Below are 17,700 nucleotides of genomic sequence, written 5' to 3'. Positions count from 1 at the left end.
ATGAAATCAACCAAACTACTGCTCTGCCTATTACAATTAAATACCAAAAAGAAACATTAATTATCACTGAAATTCCCTTTCCACATTTAGTAAGCCCTTTGTTAAAAAGGCTTTAATCTTAATGCTGAAAATGATTTCATTCGAATTAAATCATTTAGGCCGAGATAGCGCTCAAATTTCCCACTTAATCTCTGATGTTATTCTAAATGCACTGTAACGGGAAATCCCGACCCTTGAACTCGTCCTGTGTGGGCTACCCTTTGACCTCTCAACACTTCGTCTTGTATAATCAGCTAGACGCAAATAACATCACTATACCCCCCCCCCCTTTTTTTTTTTCCATCTCCTTTTCTAGGTCTACGTGACAAATGTCCCCCACATTTCTGGACCTCGAGTTGGCGCTCAAGTTCACTGTCCACGTGCTGTCCTCAAAACGTTGTGACCAGTCTTCTTACGTCTTTGTCCTATCTGGTGGCCATCTCGAGTATTGATTTTCTATTTCTGTTTTTAAACGGATCGACAGTCTTCCAGAGTGGCCGTATACTTATTTGTGGCATCGTCTGTCGTCCAAGGTTAGGGAATAGATCTATTGGGGCGCGGCACTAGGTGGGAAGTGGGGATATCAAAAGTGAAATCATTTCTAATAGAATTAATGTCTCGATTGTTTTTGTTAGACACTAGAGCCACAGTGAACTAGATTTTTAGGTTAAACATTTGGTATTTAATCAAAGTGTGCGAGCATTTTTAAGAAAAATGTGTAACGAAGATAATAGTTTAACTTATAAAGCAGAGATTTATTATTGTTGAAGTGAAGCTCCTCTTTGGTGCACAAAGTTAACCTTTATTTCCTGTGTGCACAACTATGTGCAATCTTCGCCTTAAAAAATTACATTACGCTACATTTATGGGAAGCGGGGTAAAAAGCGTTCCATTTTGTTTTAAATATCTAGTTATTGAGATAAACAATAATCGCTCTATAAGTTGTATAAAGGAGGTATTCTAATTCTTCTTGTTAGAATTCCTCTTCTCACCTTGCACATTCTTCATCGGGTCAAAAAAACAACAACAAAAGTTCGAAAAACTTGGACGGCTCTAACGATTTTCCTAGAAATTCGATGCATATCTTTTGGAAAAGAATTACCACCTAATTGGCATCACTTGGAAAACTCTAGATTGACCGTTATAATTTTTCGAAATTATCCTCTAAAATTAAATTTGGCTTAAGCAACCTTTTTTTAAGTGTGGATACACCTATCATTAGAATTTTATACTATGGTAATAGTACTATAGTAGATTTATACATTAGCTTAGCTATGATTTTTTTTCGCAGGGGGGGGGGGATAGGAGTGGGTTATAGTGTGATTCTCTTTAAATTTATCATTCATTCGTCATTAGGAGCATAATAATCATTCATATAAGAGGTTGGTGAGCTGTAGAAAGTAGGAATGTCTTTTTTTTTAATGTCACTTGTTAATTGTATTAAAATGTCTGATCAACAGCGACTTTTTCTTCCAGGGGCCGCAGAGTTCAGGTAGATATTTTGTGAGACTTCAAATGTCTCCTGAAAACGTGAAAGTAAATGAGTTTGTCACAAAATGTAGATGTTCAAAGATCAATAACTCCTTATCACAACTCTGGTCATGATTTTACCCTCCAGAAATAGAGCACTGACATCATTGGAAATTCCGATTTTTTAAGCAGTGCTTTTAAGCTTGTCGTTTAATAGGTTTGAACATTACCATTTCGAATATTTTTTCTTAAAAAAATAGAACAAATGTTAGCTTGCAAACCTCGAGAAGCAAAAAAAAAAAAAAAAAAAAATTTAATAGGTTACCATGAATCATTTTTAAAGAAGATATTAGAAATACAAATGGAGAACTAGATGTCTTTTTTTCCAATTAGCATTCAGTCAGTTATCTTTAACCATTCAATTTAACTAGAGCTAGACTAGTTGGCCTATTGACAAGTTGGACCATCACCATCTTTCAAAAAGCTAAATTGCTGATATCTATCAGTAGGCCTAAATATTAATATACTTTGGGTTGGCTTCCTAATTGTGTGACATGCCTCCTTATCTGAAAACCCTTTTTGGCAGGAGATTACAAACTAAGATTATTCCCTTAGAACAAGTGAAAATAATTGGCAGTGTCTTAAGGTCTCTGTCTCGTTAAAGGAATAGCCTGATCCTGTACCAGTTCTCTCTTTCAAAACCTTGTCAGCATGCAAGACGCAACATTCTATGAAAAGTTGGCTTCCTCGTCCTCTCATGCACTAAAGACTTTTTTCATGAATGTTCCGGGTTTGAATGCTGCCCTCAGCCATGCCATCCCTGACAGGTTTGAGCTAGAACCTACAGAAATAATCTGCGTTTCTGAAGGAACACCTCGAAACTAACAAGTCAATAGTTTTTTTATCCCTGATTATTTAGTCTAACATAGAAAGAATTCACATTTGAAAATCCTAGCAATAGTATGCATAAAAAACAAAAGAACACATAATTTAGCTTCATAAATCCATGTTTTTACATTATAATTTAGTTTTATTAAAAAAATAAAATAAATGCAGAAATAATTTTAAATAACAGAATCAACAGAAAACTGGAGCATATAATGAAAGATTGTCTTAGACAATAGGGTGAACCCAATTCACTAGCATACTGATAGTACTATGTGTAGCATACAAGTTAGTCAAATCTGTTACACTAAACTGAAGCCAGATTTATAAAATAAATAAAATACTAACAATAAGTGACAATAGGAGATACAAATTTTAAGGGCAGACTTCTGAAATATATTTTTCAAATTCACCTCATGATACACAAAAAATTTAAAAAACAATTGATCTTAAGCTTAATTTTTTTTGTTGGGGGGGGGGGGGGGGGGGGGGGGGGGAGTGGGGGGGGATAAAACTCTGTATTTTAGTACCTGACAATACAATACCAGTAGAAATATGTTGCCTTTTTTTTTTCAGATCTACACAAATGTTCTAATCTCCAGCCAAGTGAGTGACAGTAAGATTTGTGTTGTCAGTAATGCAACAATGTGTGCTACAGCTTCTGAAATACCTGAAGAATTAGATTCTACAATGTGTGAGTAGTGGGAATCACACAAGTAAATGGGACCAACCACACTCTATCAACAGACCTTTATGTGTATGGGATAGAATTAGGACAGTTTAATAAATACTTGAACGAAAATGGTAATGTCTACAGTAAATTATCACACACTGCCAGATTCAAACCCTGACATTGCCTTTACTACCAAGCACTTCCTTTGAGATACCACATTGTACAAAATATGTATATCACATATTGAATTTCATTTCTATTTGGAAAAGCTTTTTCAATGAAAAATAAAATTCTGCCCATTTTGAAATTCTAAAGTGAAATTGTAATTTTTAGCCACAAAATTAAAAGTGAAATAAATATTTTTCTGAGTCATTTGTGTTTTTTTTTCTTAAATGATCTCATTTTCATATGAGTGTGAACTAGTCTATTAAATATACGTTTAAGTAAATTGTCATTTATTACATGCTTACAGTAGTTTTTAATAAATATTTTTTTTAGAAAAAAAAGGGCAATAAAAAAAGTGTTACCATAGTTACTTATGAAATATTTAAATAAGATCAGACATGCAATAATCTCTGACAAAAATTTATGCTGACATTTAAAAGATAGCCAAAAAAGTAAGGATATTCTACTGGATAAAGCAATACAAATATTAAAATGCTACATTCATTGTGCACATTATTATAGCTAGAAATGAGCATTTTACAGTACTTCCTGATTACTGATATTTCAGTTGTGCAAGCCATACAAAACCAAATTATTTCGCAAATGAAGAAAAAAAAAGATTGAATGAATCTATACATTCTGTATAGTTGTTGGTGCTAGCTGCATATAATGAACATAATGTTACTAGCCTTCAACAGTCCTTACAGTTACTATAGATCAAGTAGACAAACTGACACAAATGGTAGAAACATCATTAAAAATTGGCGTTTAAAACAGCAGAATATGCAAATGAAATATAAGTAATATGAAACCACTTTGCTGCATACAATGAAAAGCCAAATGTTCACAGATATATGAAATATTTAGCTCTGAAATAAACCTAATTTAATAGTCAACACTTGTGAATATTTACTTTGATGCATGCATAATGTAATAGTTATTCTAACACTTCTAGCTCAAGCTAGTTGTAAAATAGAATGGAGAAATGTGTGAAATAATATCTGGCACTATGTCAGATACAAAGTTTGATAATGAAAGAGTTTAAAACAAAAGAGTATGCATACAATGTCAGGGTCATAACCTTTAATCACAATGGCAAAATAAGTTGCCTTTATAAAGCTACCAAAAATGAATAAAAATATGAAGTAATAGAAACAAGCTGAATGTATAAACATTTGAAGTTAAAACAACAAAACATTTGGCTGATGCACAAGGGCAACAGATAATGTCCATAACAGTTCCAATTTGAATCTAAAATTTCATTCATGCTGATGGAAGGCAGTAAATGAACACAATCATAGAAACATGTTTGACTCAAATTTATCATGTATTGCTGGCAAATCTATACAAGAAATAACTATCTTTCTTAAATTTTTGCAATGTTTGGTTCTGAGTCTTGTACCATCACAACTATTGATCTAATCCAGTAGCAACATCATATACTGCTAGGGAATCTATATAGGCGATAACTGTTGTAGTTTTCTTTCACAATGTTTAGTTATGAGTCTTGTATCATCAAGCCTTTTTTTTTTTCTCTAATCCAGTAGAAGGTAAGTTCAGAAAACACTAATATAATGATAAGAGTTAATATCTTTACATCAAAGTCCCAATTCTGACATCACATAGAACATTGCAAAGATAATAAATATCAAGGCAAGTATCAACCAAACAGGGTGGATGGTAGCTGCAAGTAGAAATTATCATTTTAATTTACTGAAAAGAAAAAAACTTATCTTAAATTAGAACTATAAACCTTATTTAAATATCTTTACAATTAATGATCAGTCTTATTTGAAATCAAAAAGTTTTATTTCATTGTTAAACAATTTTTTTAAAATTTAAATCCTCTTATAAAATTTATACTATGAAGTATTATGTTAGTATTATGTTAGTATTAAAACTATCTATATAATTCTGGTTAAGCACTAAAACTAGCTACATGACAAATAACTAACATACATCTCTCTGGGCACTGGTGAAGGCGGATGGTATTATCAGCAGATACGCTGAGCAGGTTAAAGTCTTGGTTACCAGTGACTGCTCGGGCAGCTTCAGAACATGGTAAGAAGTCAACACTGGTGACAAATATACTATGAGCTTCTTGAACATGATACAGTCTCTGAAATAAAAAAAACATATATATAATCAGCATTATAAAGCTCATTTTATATTTTATTTATTTGTAAGTTATTTCCATAATTTAAAATTTGGTGAAAAACGATTGAACATGATACCAAATGCGAAGAAATATCCATCACTTTAAAGTAATTAATAATGTTGCAGTAGCTGCTGATATTAGTGAAACAAAAAACATTGGAGTAAGATCAAATTTTCTGAAAGTGTTACCAACAAAAATCTAATTTTGAAAATTTAGGAATATATTTTCAGATATTTTAAACAGAGATGTTAACAGACTTAGCAAAAATAAAATAAAACATTAAAAACAACACAGGATATTGAAATTTTACAAAGAGAACTAGAAGAATTGCAGAAAATGGTAATCAAATTGGAGCATGTTTTTCCACCGAGAAAAATGCCAAGCATTAAAAGTTACAAAAAAGCAAAAACAAATGCATACTACTTAACTTATTCAGGATAAACCAGTAACACAGACTAAAAACTCAAAATATCTAGGTAATTAATGAAGAATTATCATGGAATCCTCATATTGACAAAAATTTTTTAAAAAAATCATATACATTATTTTTGTTTAACCAATCAAACAAGATAAATTTTAAATGCTATTTAACCTTGGTTAGGCCAATATTAGAATTACAGCCTCTCTTTAGGACACCTCAACTCTAGAAAACAAGAAACTAGAACAGATGCAAATAAAGCTGTGAGATTTTTAACAAACGAATATTCACATTTGATTAGAGTAACACCATTACTAACATAATTAAATTTAGAGACACTTCAGGGCAGAAGTCTAAAAAGAAAGGTAGCAATAAAACAAAAAAACACTGAACCATAATTTACAAATACTAAAACAAAACCTAGTAAAATACTCAGATTACAAGAATTGTAGTAAATATAGATCAAAATAAGATTTTTCTGAACAGATTCATCTAATCTAGATATATCTAGTGGGAAAGATTGAAGTCTTAGTTCACATTCTTCCAGAAATGGAAAATAAAATCAAAACCGGATTACATCCACACACAAAAAAAAAAATTAAGCAAGGTTACAGAGAAAGTTTGTGTGGAAACACAAACTCAAAATCTGCCCCCGAAGTGGTTCACCCATGCAGGTAAAAAGGCAGGTTTCAATATTTTCAGAAAGTATATCAGAATGAAATTCTATCAAAGACAAAGAATGGAGAAAGAATGTTGACAGATCTTGTGTGATGCCTCAACGATCCAGCAGACCAAGGGATAGGTGAAAGTGAAGGTGAAGTTGGATGTGAACCAGGCCTAATTGATGTCATATAATGATTATCTAATTGACTAATTGATGTAATTGTTTCGTAAAGGGTCAATCTCTTTTTCAAATCCTTAAGAAAAAAAAAATTCATTCCTTTAATAAAGTGTCTTACCAATTGGCCACTGCAGTGCAGTTCATGCGATAATGTGAAAAACTACTAATTAATTGTTGTTTTAAATTATGTTCCTTTTATATGCATACAAAATAATTTTTTTCTTTTTTTTTGTAAATGTAGTAGTTAGTAAGACAGAACTTACTTAACTTAGCAAAATATTATGTAAAAAAAATTTTTTTTTTGACAAATAATCTAAATCGGTTTGCATAAATGTGATAAAAATATGTAAAAAGTCATCTCCCTTACTAAATAGCCTCCAATGTTTGTTACTATTGTTACAAATGAACAGTGATAGGTAGAGGTCAACGTATGACCCCGGCGAGATGACACAGCAACTAGTGTTCCCTGGAATCTACATGTGCAAACAAAGACAGGATGTGACGTGTCCACACGTGTTGTTCCAGGGGACGAACAGATCTAAGTAGGGGGACAGTTACTAATGAACAGTGACAGATAAAGGTCACTACGTGTGACCCCGACTTGATGACACTGCATCGAGTGTTTTCTGGAATCTACGTGTATAAATAAAGACAGGATGTGACGTTTCCTCACGTGTTATTTCAGAGGATACTAGCCGTGTTTGTGCAACTTTGGACAAGCGATTAGGGACTCTATATAAGCCAGAGAGTTAATGTGAAAGTGAGTCGTATGGAGTCGTGAGTGAGTCGTCGGTACTGTTGTCTGCTGTGCGAGACAGTAGAAGAGAGATGTGTACGACTCGATGTAAGTTAACTAGGGTAGAGTTAACTGGAGTGGACTACTGTCGTTAAAGTCTATACAGTGAATTACAGTGGACTTGAGCCGTTACAGTCGATACAGTCGATGTAAGACGTGTGCGGCTCTGATGTGGTAGACTTGAGTACGACTTGGTTCAGCTCTGGGAGACCTGGAGCGACACTGGGAAGTGTGTCGTTGGTCTGTTCTGTGGAATACGGCTCGATGCAAGTTGAGAAGAGATGAAGTGCAACGAAGTGAAGAGATGCAGTGCAACGAAGTATAGCTAACTGTAAACTGACAGATATTGTACAGTCTTCTACGCTACATGTTAGAGTTAATAGTCATTAAAGTTATATGAAACTGAAAGTTTAGTCGTCAAGTTTTTTGCTGTGTTTTTATTTGTGTGCCAACTAATACATCTAGCCAGAAGATACAGAAATACGTAACACTATTAATAGTGAAAAGTAGTAAAAATAGTGTATTTTTATGAAAAAAGTGCTTGCATAGTTGATTTTAAAAATGTATTTTTTTTTGCTTTCAGCAAAGAAAAAAGAAGCTGTTGCACCAGAACTTTGAAAGGCCTAAAATATTTTCAATATCTTTTCTAGTTTATGAGATCTAAACATTACGAATGAATAAACAGAAACAGACAGACCACACAAAGCTAATAGCATCTATTTCCATTTGGGGGGGCCTCTAAAAATCAGATATTTTAAATTTTTCTAGGTGAAAATTGGGGAAAAGAAAATATGGATTTTTTTTGGCCACAAAAAAATGGGTGTGACAAAATAATAAAAGGCAGACATATTGCTTAAGAGTTGGGCTAATGACTTTACCTGAAGACTAAATGAGATATACACAGAAACACTCCCAGATATTGAGCCAACACCCAAATAGATCCCATCATTACTGAAAAGAAACAATTATTTGAACAGTTAGTGTTTTCTAAACAAAGTGAAAACAAACAGCAAATAGGTCATGTTTCTTTGGTAGGTCATTCTTGTTAGGACTATTTCACCACAAGGTTAACAAACTTCTTTTGTTTGTTAAGATTTAAAGTACAGCTAGCTCCTTTCAAGATCCAGCAGTACAGAAATCTGTTGTTTCTGTGGATAGTGAGTATAATATGAAAAGTACAATGGCCTAAGGTCTTAACTCCACCCCTCACATACAAATGGTAAGGTATTCATGAGAGCAGTTTGAAATAGAAACTTTCAAAATCCTTTATAAAATCCCAGTCATCATCATTATTAAATTGATACCCAAGTTAAGTCAAGCACTAGTAGACAACATCCATCAAATTACAGTAGTCTTCTTTAATTAACATTAATCAAGACCAATTGTTATGGAAGGCCTTAACACTGACCTGCAATTTCCCAACCTGAAGCTTTCGCTACATCGTGTCCTGGTGTAAAACATGTGACATGGCAACAAACTATTGGTCTAAACAGGTCAGTATTGAGGCCTTCTATAACAATTAGTCCAGCATTAACTATGTATATTAAAGTTTGTCTATAACTATTAGCACTTTGTGCACAACATCTACCTGACAGCAAATGCAGAGATGACTTCTGTACCAGCACTGGCTGTTTTCTTGAGACTAAATTTACTACTATCCCACAATGAGATGTAACAAACAGACTTTGCTGAACGAGTAACAGGAATGTTTACAGTGTAAATATTAAACTTGTCACGCTTGCCTTCAATAAGACCATATCTGAGAGAGAAAAAAATCTTAGTTTTGTAATAACTACATATATGACAACAAATTGGACTTTAAATATAATTCAATAAAAACAAATTGATAACAACAAAGACCAACAAATTTACTATCTAAACATTCTGATAAAAGGATTATTCAATTCAAAGTAGGGATTTTTGTATGCCTCAAAGTAGCAACAAAATACATATTCTCTAAGCCTTTTTAGAAATTTGTTAACTATAGCTCATTTGTTTTTTTTATTAAAAGAAAACAAATGTATATCTAAATAGTAATAATTGCCATTTTTCTTTACCTAATTATGTACCTCAAATTTTATGTTTGAAAAAAAACAAAACAACAACAAAACCAATAGCACAATATTTCCCTGAGTTGAAGATTAAAAAAAGACACACGCATGTCGCAAGGATGAGGAATAAATATAATTGCGAATGATGTAAGTCGGGGGTGTAAGGGAAAAAAAATTGACATGATAACAGAAGCTAATTCTTTTAGGGTTCACACTATACCCCTATTAGCCTGCCAATTGATGGCAGCCTTCAGCCGCAAAGCAACTATAGATCATCACATGGATGATGAGATGAATGCCTGGGCATTAGCTATGGTCTGAACAATGTAGCCAACACATCAGTTCCCCCCTCTCAACTCTACTGATGAATCCAAAGGAACAGTAAGTACAGATACAGTTAGGATCAGCAGCATCGCAAGCTCTTCCAAGGTGTAGCACTGAGTGCCTAAGAGTCCCTGGCTCCTGATTATTCCTCAGGGTTGACTCCCGAAGCCTTTACCACAACTAGGTATAGTTGCAAGTCAGCAGAGGTTTGAATTCAGAGTTTTCCTTCTCCTAATGGCTAATGAGCCACTGAAGCTTACTGGTTTAGGTGCTAGTTACTCATTGAGATACCTACATTATCACATTTTTATTTTCAATTACAGCACATCTGATAAGCATTATCTTAAGGATCAAATGGGATTAAGAGTAAATGAAATGCAATGTTATGCTAAAGTTTGTGGATATGATGTATTAATCAATTTAACATTCTTGGTTTCAGGCCGTGAATGTATAAAAAGTAAAGTTCCTCTTTCACACCTTACGATCTATAGGGCAGATGATGCAAAAGGTGAAAAAAAAAGATGGTGGCAAACTTCATTTGGATAGAACATGGCATATTAGCTAAATCTTACTTGCAAGCTTTAAATCTGTAAGGTTGAGATGTACTGTAGTTCCAGATTAAATCTGTCACTTTCTTGCCATTACCAGTATTCCAAACACACCCATTTTTATCTCGAGATATAGTAACAATCTAAAAAAAAAATAATGAACTGATATTTATCATCTTTTTAAAAAGCTAAAATTCAACACATTGTTTTTAAATTAGATTTTTTATTCATTAATAAAAAAAAAAAGGACTATATTACTCTATATAAATTTAGTAGTATTCATATAAAACCATCTGCAATGCCAGCTGCAGGGGGGGGGGGGGGGGGGGGGGGGAATTAGGGGTATGTATTATTTCTGTAGCTATGCAACTTAAATTGTTCAGTGTGCTATTAACTCTTGTCTACTTCTATTTGTGACCATTACAGATAAGACTATATCTGGGAGAGTTCATGTAGTCTAGAGCTAGAAGTAAATCTCAAATGAAGATTTTCCAGTATCAACCGGGATTGAAATTCAAGCCCTTCAGTTTTGCAGTCAAGTAATTTAAGCTTCTCAGCCCACCATTTTGTTTTTTTATAGTTATGTTTTGTTTGGTGTAATGCACAAATTGTAAGACAAATTTCCTTATGGACAATAAAGATTATTATTATTACATTTAAAAAAATTTAAAAAATGTACTAGAAGAATTGAACAGATGTATATTTTTTTTAAGGATAATGTATTAGGACATACAAATTTAAATAAAATAGTTGTCAAATATTAAGAAACCTTTGAACCATCAGGGCTAATATCAAGGTCATCTATTTCTTGTTTATGTCCTTCTGTATCCCAGACTTTCTCCAGCTCTGGGTACTGTAATAAAGTACAAGAATAGTCATTAAAACAAGACATTCATTACTTGTAAATATTAACAACATTGGAGGATAAACACACACACACATATATATATATTTCTTAATATTTCTAAAATGGCTAGTTCCATAGTAGTTGGCAATAAGTAAAACTGAAATTAAAAACAAAAAGATAATAGAGGAAGTGTGTACTACATATAAATTAATCACTCTTATTACTATCAATGTATCGATAATATAAGATGGACACAAAATGTAAAACAAAAAGATATATTGAGATACTGAACTCTAGCAAGAGTCAATCTAAACCTGAACACTTACAAAAGTTAATCATGTTAACAGCCTAAATGTTAATAGCATTTGAAAAAGATGAGATAGCAAAGACCACATTGAAATGAGATGTCAGGCTCTGTTGGTCTTTCTGAAGAAGTTTTTTAAAAGACATGCAGATTTCTTTACATTAAGTTTAAAATAAGGGTGCTAGTCCATTTCATGCTATTAACATTTCTCTAGACCAAAATTTGAAAGTTTTTTTGCTCCAACTACTAGGGTATTACTCTAATATAAGTCGAAAGGTAATTTTTGTTTCATTCTAAAATCCATCTTAGCAGACAAAGTTCTATCAGAAAGTTTGGTTTTAGAAGAAATAGATGTACAACTGCTATGATTGGGGCCCTTTAGTTCCACATCATTCTCAATCAAAGAAAAGTTAACTTTAGACAATGATGACCTATTTATTTCTCAGTATATAAAGCATGGAGTGTTCTGGTTCATACACATTTCTTTGGTCTGAGTTTAAAATGTAACAGCACCTGCTTGAAATATCTCAGGTCAAAAGATGAGTGCTACAGAACTTTTCAATGCCAACCATTGCACAAATAGAAGCTTCAGACTGTTGTAGATAAATTTACTCAAATAGTTACTTTATTTAGAAAACAAAACTGTTTTTAAAAAGTTATGTACCAGATATTCCTAAAGTAAATCTATTTGATTCAATAATCATTGAGATGCAGGCACACTGCTGAAAAAATAATCAGGACAAAATGATTTCTCTTAAACTTTTTCAGTATATGGACTAGAAAAGAGGTTACCTGTAAGTTCAACTATTTTATTTGTGATTTAAGTTGTTTGCAATCATACACTTTTAATCATAACAATTTAAGATAAACACAAAATTCATTTTTTCCTTTTATCAAGGATGCACAATTAACTGGTCTATTCTTTTTCTTTCTTCTTTTGTTTCAAGGCCAATACAGGCAGTGTTGTTCACTCTTACTACAAGTGTTTCTCAAGACCAGAAATAAACAACACAAAATGTCATTGAAATATGTTTTTTTTTGTCAGAATGATTGTTACAAGGTGAAATAGTATGTACAGAATTGCAAAACAAAATTATTTATTAAGTGATTTTGAAAATAATTCTTTTGATCTAAAAATAAATGCTAAATTTAAGAACCTTCCAAAATCTGAGATGACCATCAGCTCCTCCTGTTGCCATGTGGGTCATCAGAGATGAGAAGCGCACACATTTCTGAAAGCCACCATCAGGTGAGAAATCTGTCACAACTTTGCCTGTATCTTCTATTAGGAATGTTAACTGTTTAGTATTACTGTTGCTGTCACTTTTCTCTTTTAAATCATTTTCTGGTTTTCTCAACCGAACTCCATCTTGTTTTTCTATAAATAATAAAAAAGGGCATATAATGGGGGAAACTCTCTACAGAATATAAAAGGTCAAAAAAAAAAGAAAAACTTTGCTAGAAATAAAAAGCATGATAAATTGTAGTATGTTATTTATAATTTATAGAGAAGAAAATATTTTCTGAAAAAAAAAATGTTTTCACTCCAAGACCTTAATGTCCATAGGAAAACCTACATTTTCATTTTAATATAACTTTAGCCATTAGAATAGATAGTCAAGCATCAACAAGTGGGATAGACCAAGGCAAGTGAATTGACAGCTATTATTTTCTTCTGTCACAGCTAAGTAAAACAAAGAACAAAGCCTAAGCTTAGCACTGAACTACAGGTTTAAGATAGAGAATGGCACATCTGTAAACTTTGATTCAATTTTATTAAAGGCATTAACTAGGACATAAGAACTTTTACTGTGGAATTTGTTTCACCATAGCCTTTAATCCATTTATCCTGAGTGTTCCATTGATGGAACAGCAACCCCATGGTTGTTATTTATATCCTACTGATCAAAGCCACAGCTGGGATATGATTTTGTATTCATGTAGGCATTCATGGGATACACCTTATCATGTCATCCACATAGTTGTAGCAAGGCAGATATATTGGTGTGGCCTCCTCAAAAATGTAATTTAAATGTTCTGCACATTTTTGAGGACACCAGGGAACAATACCAGAAAAAAGAAGAAGAGGCAGAGAAAGAATGGACGGGCCTGTCATTGAAAGAGATTGTATGAAGGCAAAAGATCTAAAGAGGAAAGGAGAAAGAAGGTCAACATATCTTTTGTAGTTCCCAAACCGTCAAACAGACTTAGGAATAGGTGAAGGTGGAAAAGTATATTAAATTCAATCTCTTCAAATATCATAATTATATTTAAATTTATTGAACAAGTTGGTAAAAAAAAAAAAAAGATTTTATGTACACAAATTACCCTAACAATACAAAATTATAAAATATTTGCTAACAAAATACAAGGTAACTCTATTTGTAAAGGAAAAGTGTTTTTTTAAATTATCATTTATTGCATAAATAAAATCTGGCCAAATTGTATCAAAAGAACATTTTTAACACTATAGTCACATTGTCTTAGATTCTCCATATTTAAAAATGTGAAATTAAACTATTTAAAAATATTTGATAGTACAATAATAATTTCGTGTTTATTAACAATCAAATGTAAGCATACAAACCAGCTTTGTCTGAAGATTGTGAAACGACCTTGTATTTCACAGCATACGTATGACAGAACTCATCTTCTCCTGTTGCTAAGTGATGATGTCTGCCATCATAGAAAGTAGCACAGTTCATGATGGCACGGATATCTGTTTCATGTCTGCAAATGTTAGTGCTAATGACACCATTTTGATTTGAGCTTATCTTGTAAATTTCCTGTAAAAAAAATATAGAAAGTGTTGAAGTTGAAGTTCAGTTTGTGCAAATACATAAATACATGCAGGCTGTTTGACATTAACAGAGCTTAAGACTTTATATTAGATATTGTATTCAGTAAAATAACATGGTGCTTTAAAAAAAAAAGAATGCAGTTCATTTTTGCAAAGATAATATCTCAACTCACTCTTGGTGGAATCTTGTACATATGCTATTTCTCCCACTTCCCATTCTCAGATCAATTTGAAACTTTGCACAATTATTCTTTTTGGATGACAACACAGGAATCAATTTATAACAAAATTAAACAATTATTTAATCAATTAGATGTAATATTTTTATTTTGTTTTTGTTACAAACCTTGTTTCCACCTCGGGTGTTGAAAGATTGACTATGGTTACTTTTTCTGTAGTTTAACTCTGACTTATTCCCTTGTCACTATGTTTAGTAAACAAAAATTGTTTTAAACTTCTATCTATGTGTAAAGTTCTTTGAATGGTGTACTTGTATTACTTTAATACCTCTTCTGGTATTATTAGAATGTATGTATCACGCTCACTCCAAACATTTGCTCATTTATTCTCTATAAAAAAACAACAAATAAATCAAAAGAACATGTTTTTCAATATAAGATCATTAACATTGATGTCCAAAACTGGTTGTTTGGAATAAATTTTGGTAAATAGAAAATTGTAATTTAATACAAACACCCTATTACATTTTTTTTTTATGAAATCAAACAACTTGGCTTATGAATCAAATAAATCAGCTCCAAAAACACAATAAATTTTGGCGGGCTAATTAGTATCTACTATATAATATATCTAGACGAACCAAAAAATATCTAGTCTTAACCCTACATAAAAAGACAGCTAAACGGAAGCCAATTGGGTCAGAATCATTGGAAAATGGACCTGCACATTATACAGCGCAATAGTTTCAAAACATCAAAATAAGATGCAATGACCACAAGAAAAGCGAGTTGTTTGGATTCATGCTGAAAAGGATGTTTTGGGACAGCGCATGCCTAATTTTAGATATGTTCCGGTATTTTGGTTCCGCTTTTCCAAAGTAGATGGCAGTTTTTTAGATTCTCTGTAATCATGTATGTAAAGCTATTGTTTTAACCTCCCCCGGCAATTCACACCCATATAAGGGATGAGGGCTATATTATGAGCCTGTTTGATCGTAGGCTGATGGGCATATCAAAATAAGCTTCCAAACATCTTTAGAAAGACATTCCAATCACATTTATACTGTTAGCTGTTAAATAAAATTTAAAAAGGAGCTGTCAAAACAAATAAGAATGAATTTAACTCATTCTCTTTCATTGGACACGGAAAAAACATAATAAGAAATATTATTGGGATTAATAAATCTATGATTTTTTCAATGAATAAACATCACATAGATCGAAATATCTAGAATATATCATTTATGAATGAAAGAAAAAGTGTGGGCTGCTAATTTGAAGCCAGAGACCACGCCAGGTAAGCTGGTGGTGAGGAGAGGTATACACTAAGTGTGTAGTGTCACAAACTATCAAACAGGCAGTGTAGGGAAGGGGGAGAGATTCATGAAAAGAATTATAAGCATCTATGGGAGGGAGAGGGGTGTTAAGGTGTAACAAAAGACATCCAAATTAAGAAAACAAGAAGAGAGGGTCCATGGATGGGAATTAAAAGAGAGAGAGAAAATACATGAAGCCTAGTTGAAAATTTCATGTTTATTAAATTATAATAATTAATTTATAGATCTATAGTCTATATAGATTTATTTCTGTCTGTTTCTACAAATAAATTATAAAAATATATAGCATATATATAGTATAAATATATATATAAATAAATAAATATTGCAGAAGTGAATCTATCTACTTCTTTTAATACAATCTAAATTATTTTTAATTAACAGAGATATATATATATATAATTTATTAGCAATTACATAGTAGTGTTCATTGACGGTGCTCAGTATCCAATGAAGGGGAAAGCACAAAAACTGTGTTCAGTATAGAAGCATGAAGTGACACAATTTATTTTAAAATAAAATCTTGACTATGAGTGGTAATTCAAAGGAACACAGCTATTTTTATTGTTCATTAGATTAGTTGAAGAATAAGAATAGAATCTGTTTTCAGTTTTTTTGTAAGTTAAACCTTCACCAAATAAAAATTAGACCTAGTTCCCGAAAGTCTGTGTTCAGATATATCTACTCAGAATCTACAGTATATAATTATTATATATATACAGTTGTCTAGTTTAGAATATTCTAGATTTAGATAGAGTGATAGTTTCATTCATACTAGTTAACTAGTCATTACTAGTGATAGATCTAGACAGTCTTCTACTAGATCTAGAGTAATCTAGATCTACTTCGTGTTCTAGTCACAGAGTGAGAGTGCTAGAAAATAGTTTTGTAGTTAGATCTAGATCTAGACTTTAAATTTTAGTGTTAAGCCTTAGCGTTAAGAGAGTGACTTACTCAGACTCCAGAGATAAGAGTCATCATGATCAGTCATGATCTGTCATATGATCAAATTCAGATTAAGATTGAGAATATTGGCAATATCATATGATTATAATATATGATAATACTATAATACAGAAGTTACTTAAAAAAGAAGATGATTACGACCTAGATTCTAGTCTCAGATAGAGACTTTTGAGTAGAGAGTCACAGAGACAGACAGAACTCAAGAGTCAGAGTGTCACAGTGTGACAGTGTCAAGACAACTGACAGGTATAACTTATAAATAACTATTAATTATTATAAGACTAAGTAAGTGAGTAAGTCCAACTCCAAGTGACAGTCAAACTCACTGTCACTGTCACTCACTCAGTCGTCTCACTCAGTGACAGTCAGTCACAGTTGAAGTTGAGTGTGAGTCACTGTGAGTGTATAAATAAATTTTAAGTGTTTAGATTAAGTAACTGGTATAATTTTGTAGATAGTTAAATAATACAATTACAATTGCATTAGCTATTCCAGTTTTAGCTTGCCCTCCTCCTCCGGCAACAAGAAAATGTCTTTCGTCAAGTGCACGAACAACATAAAGTGGAAAATCTGTATGTGCCAGCAAGACACCTTTTACCGGTGCCATATTGGAAGTAACCAAAATACTTGACGTAGCTCTGATTTCTATCGATACGTAAACTGAGCTAGAATGTAGTAGAAATGTTATTTATACATGTATTAGTATTAGCTCTGGTAGATCTAGCTGATCATTAATATATATTTTTTAATTATTTAAAAGACGTCTTGGGCTATTGACTAATTATTTGGTTTGTAAGTATAGATCTAGATCTCTCTGTATAGATATAAAGAAGACAATGATCTAAAATAGACTGCATTATCGTTTATTATATACTAGATCTAATGGAACATTCGGATAT

The 17,700-nt window shown here is 32.3% G+C and overlaps 1 protein-coding gene and 1 long non-coding RNA gene across 3 annotated transcripts; one reads left to right on the top strand and one right to left on the bottom strand.

Moving 5' to 3' along the window:
* Positions 1-37: 37 nt before the first annotated feature.
* Positions 38-3,437, top strand: LOC106059683 (uncharacterized). Its single transcript, XR_001216284.2, has 2 exons — positions 38-572; positions 2,971-3,437. It is a non-coding gene; the product is annotated as an uncharacterized LOC106059683 (long non-coding RNA).
* Positions 2,883-17,432, bottom strand: LOC106059635 (prolactin regulatory element-binding protein-like). Of its 2 annotated transcripts, XM_013217317.2 has the most exons (10): positions 17,277-17,406; positions 14,666-14,743; positions 14,107-14,305; positions 12,677-12,897; positions 11,138-11,221; positions 10,393-10,511; positions 9,034-9,204; positions 8,324-8,396; positions 5,192-5,351; positions 2,883-4,916 (listed from the first exon to the last, which is right to left on the bottom strand). In XM_013217317.2, exons 3-10 carry the CDS (start codon positions 14,222-14,224, stop codon positions 4,831-4,833), a joined length of 1,032 nt encoding a protein of 343 aa, XP_013072771.2. In that variant the 5' UTR covers positions 14,225-14,305; positions 14,666-14,743; positions 17,277-17,406; the 3' UTR covers positions 2,883-4,830. The 2 variants fall into 2 exon arrangements, with proteins under 2 accessions (XP_013072771.2, XP_013072764.2); XM_013217310.2 differs by lacking the exon at positions 14,666-14,743 and having other exon boundaries at positions 17,277-17,432.
* Between the last annotated feature and the right edge of the window lie 268 nt (positions 17,433-17,700).

Source organism: Biomphalaria glabrata, chromosome 5 (genome assembly GCF_947242115.1).
Source record: "Biomphalaria glabrata chromosome 5, xgBioGlab47.1, whole genome shotgun sequence".
In the NCBI taxonomy this organism is placed as follows: Eukaryota; Metazoa; Mollusca; class Gastropoda; family Planorbidae; genus Biomphalaria; species Biomphalaria glabrata.
The sequence above is the reverse complement of the archived record's forward strand: the minus strand, read 5'-3'. Positions and strand labels throughout refer to the sequence as shown.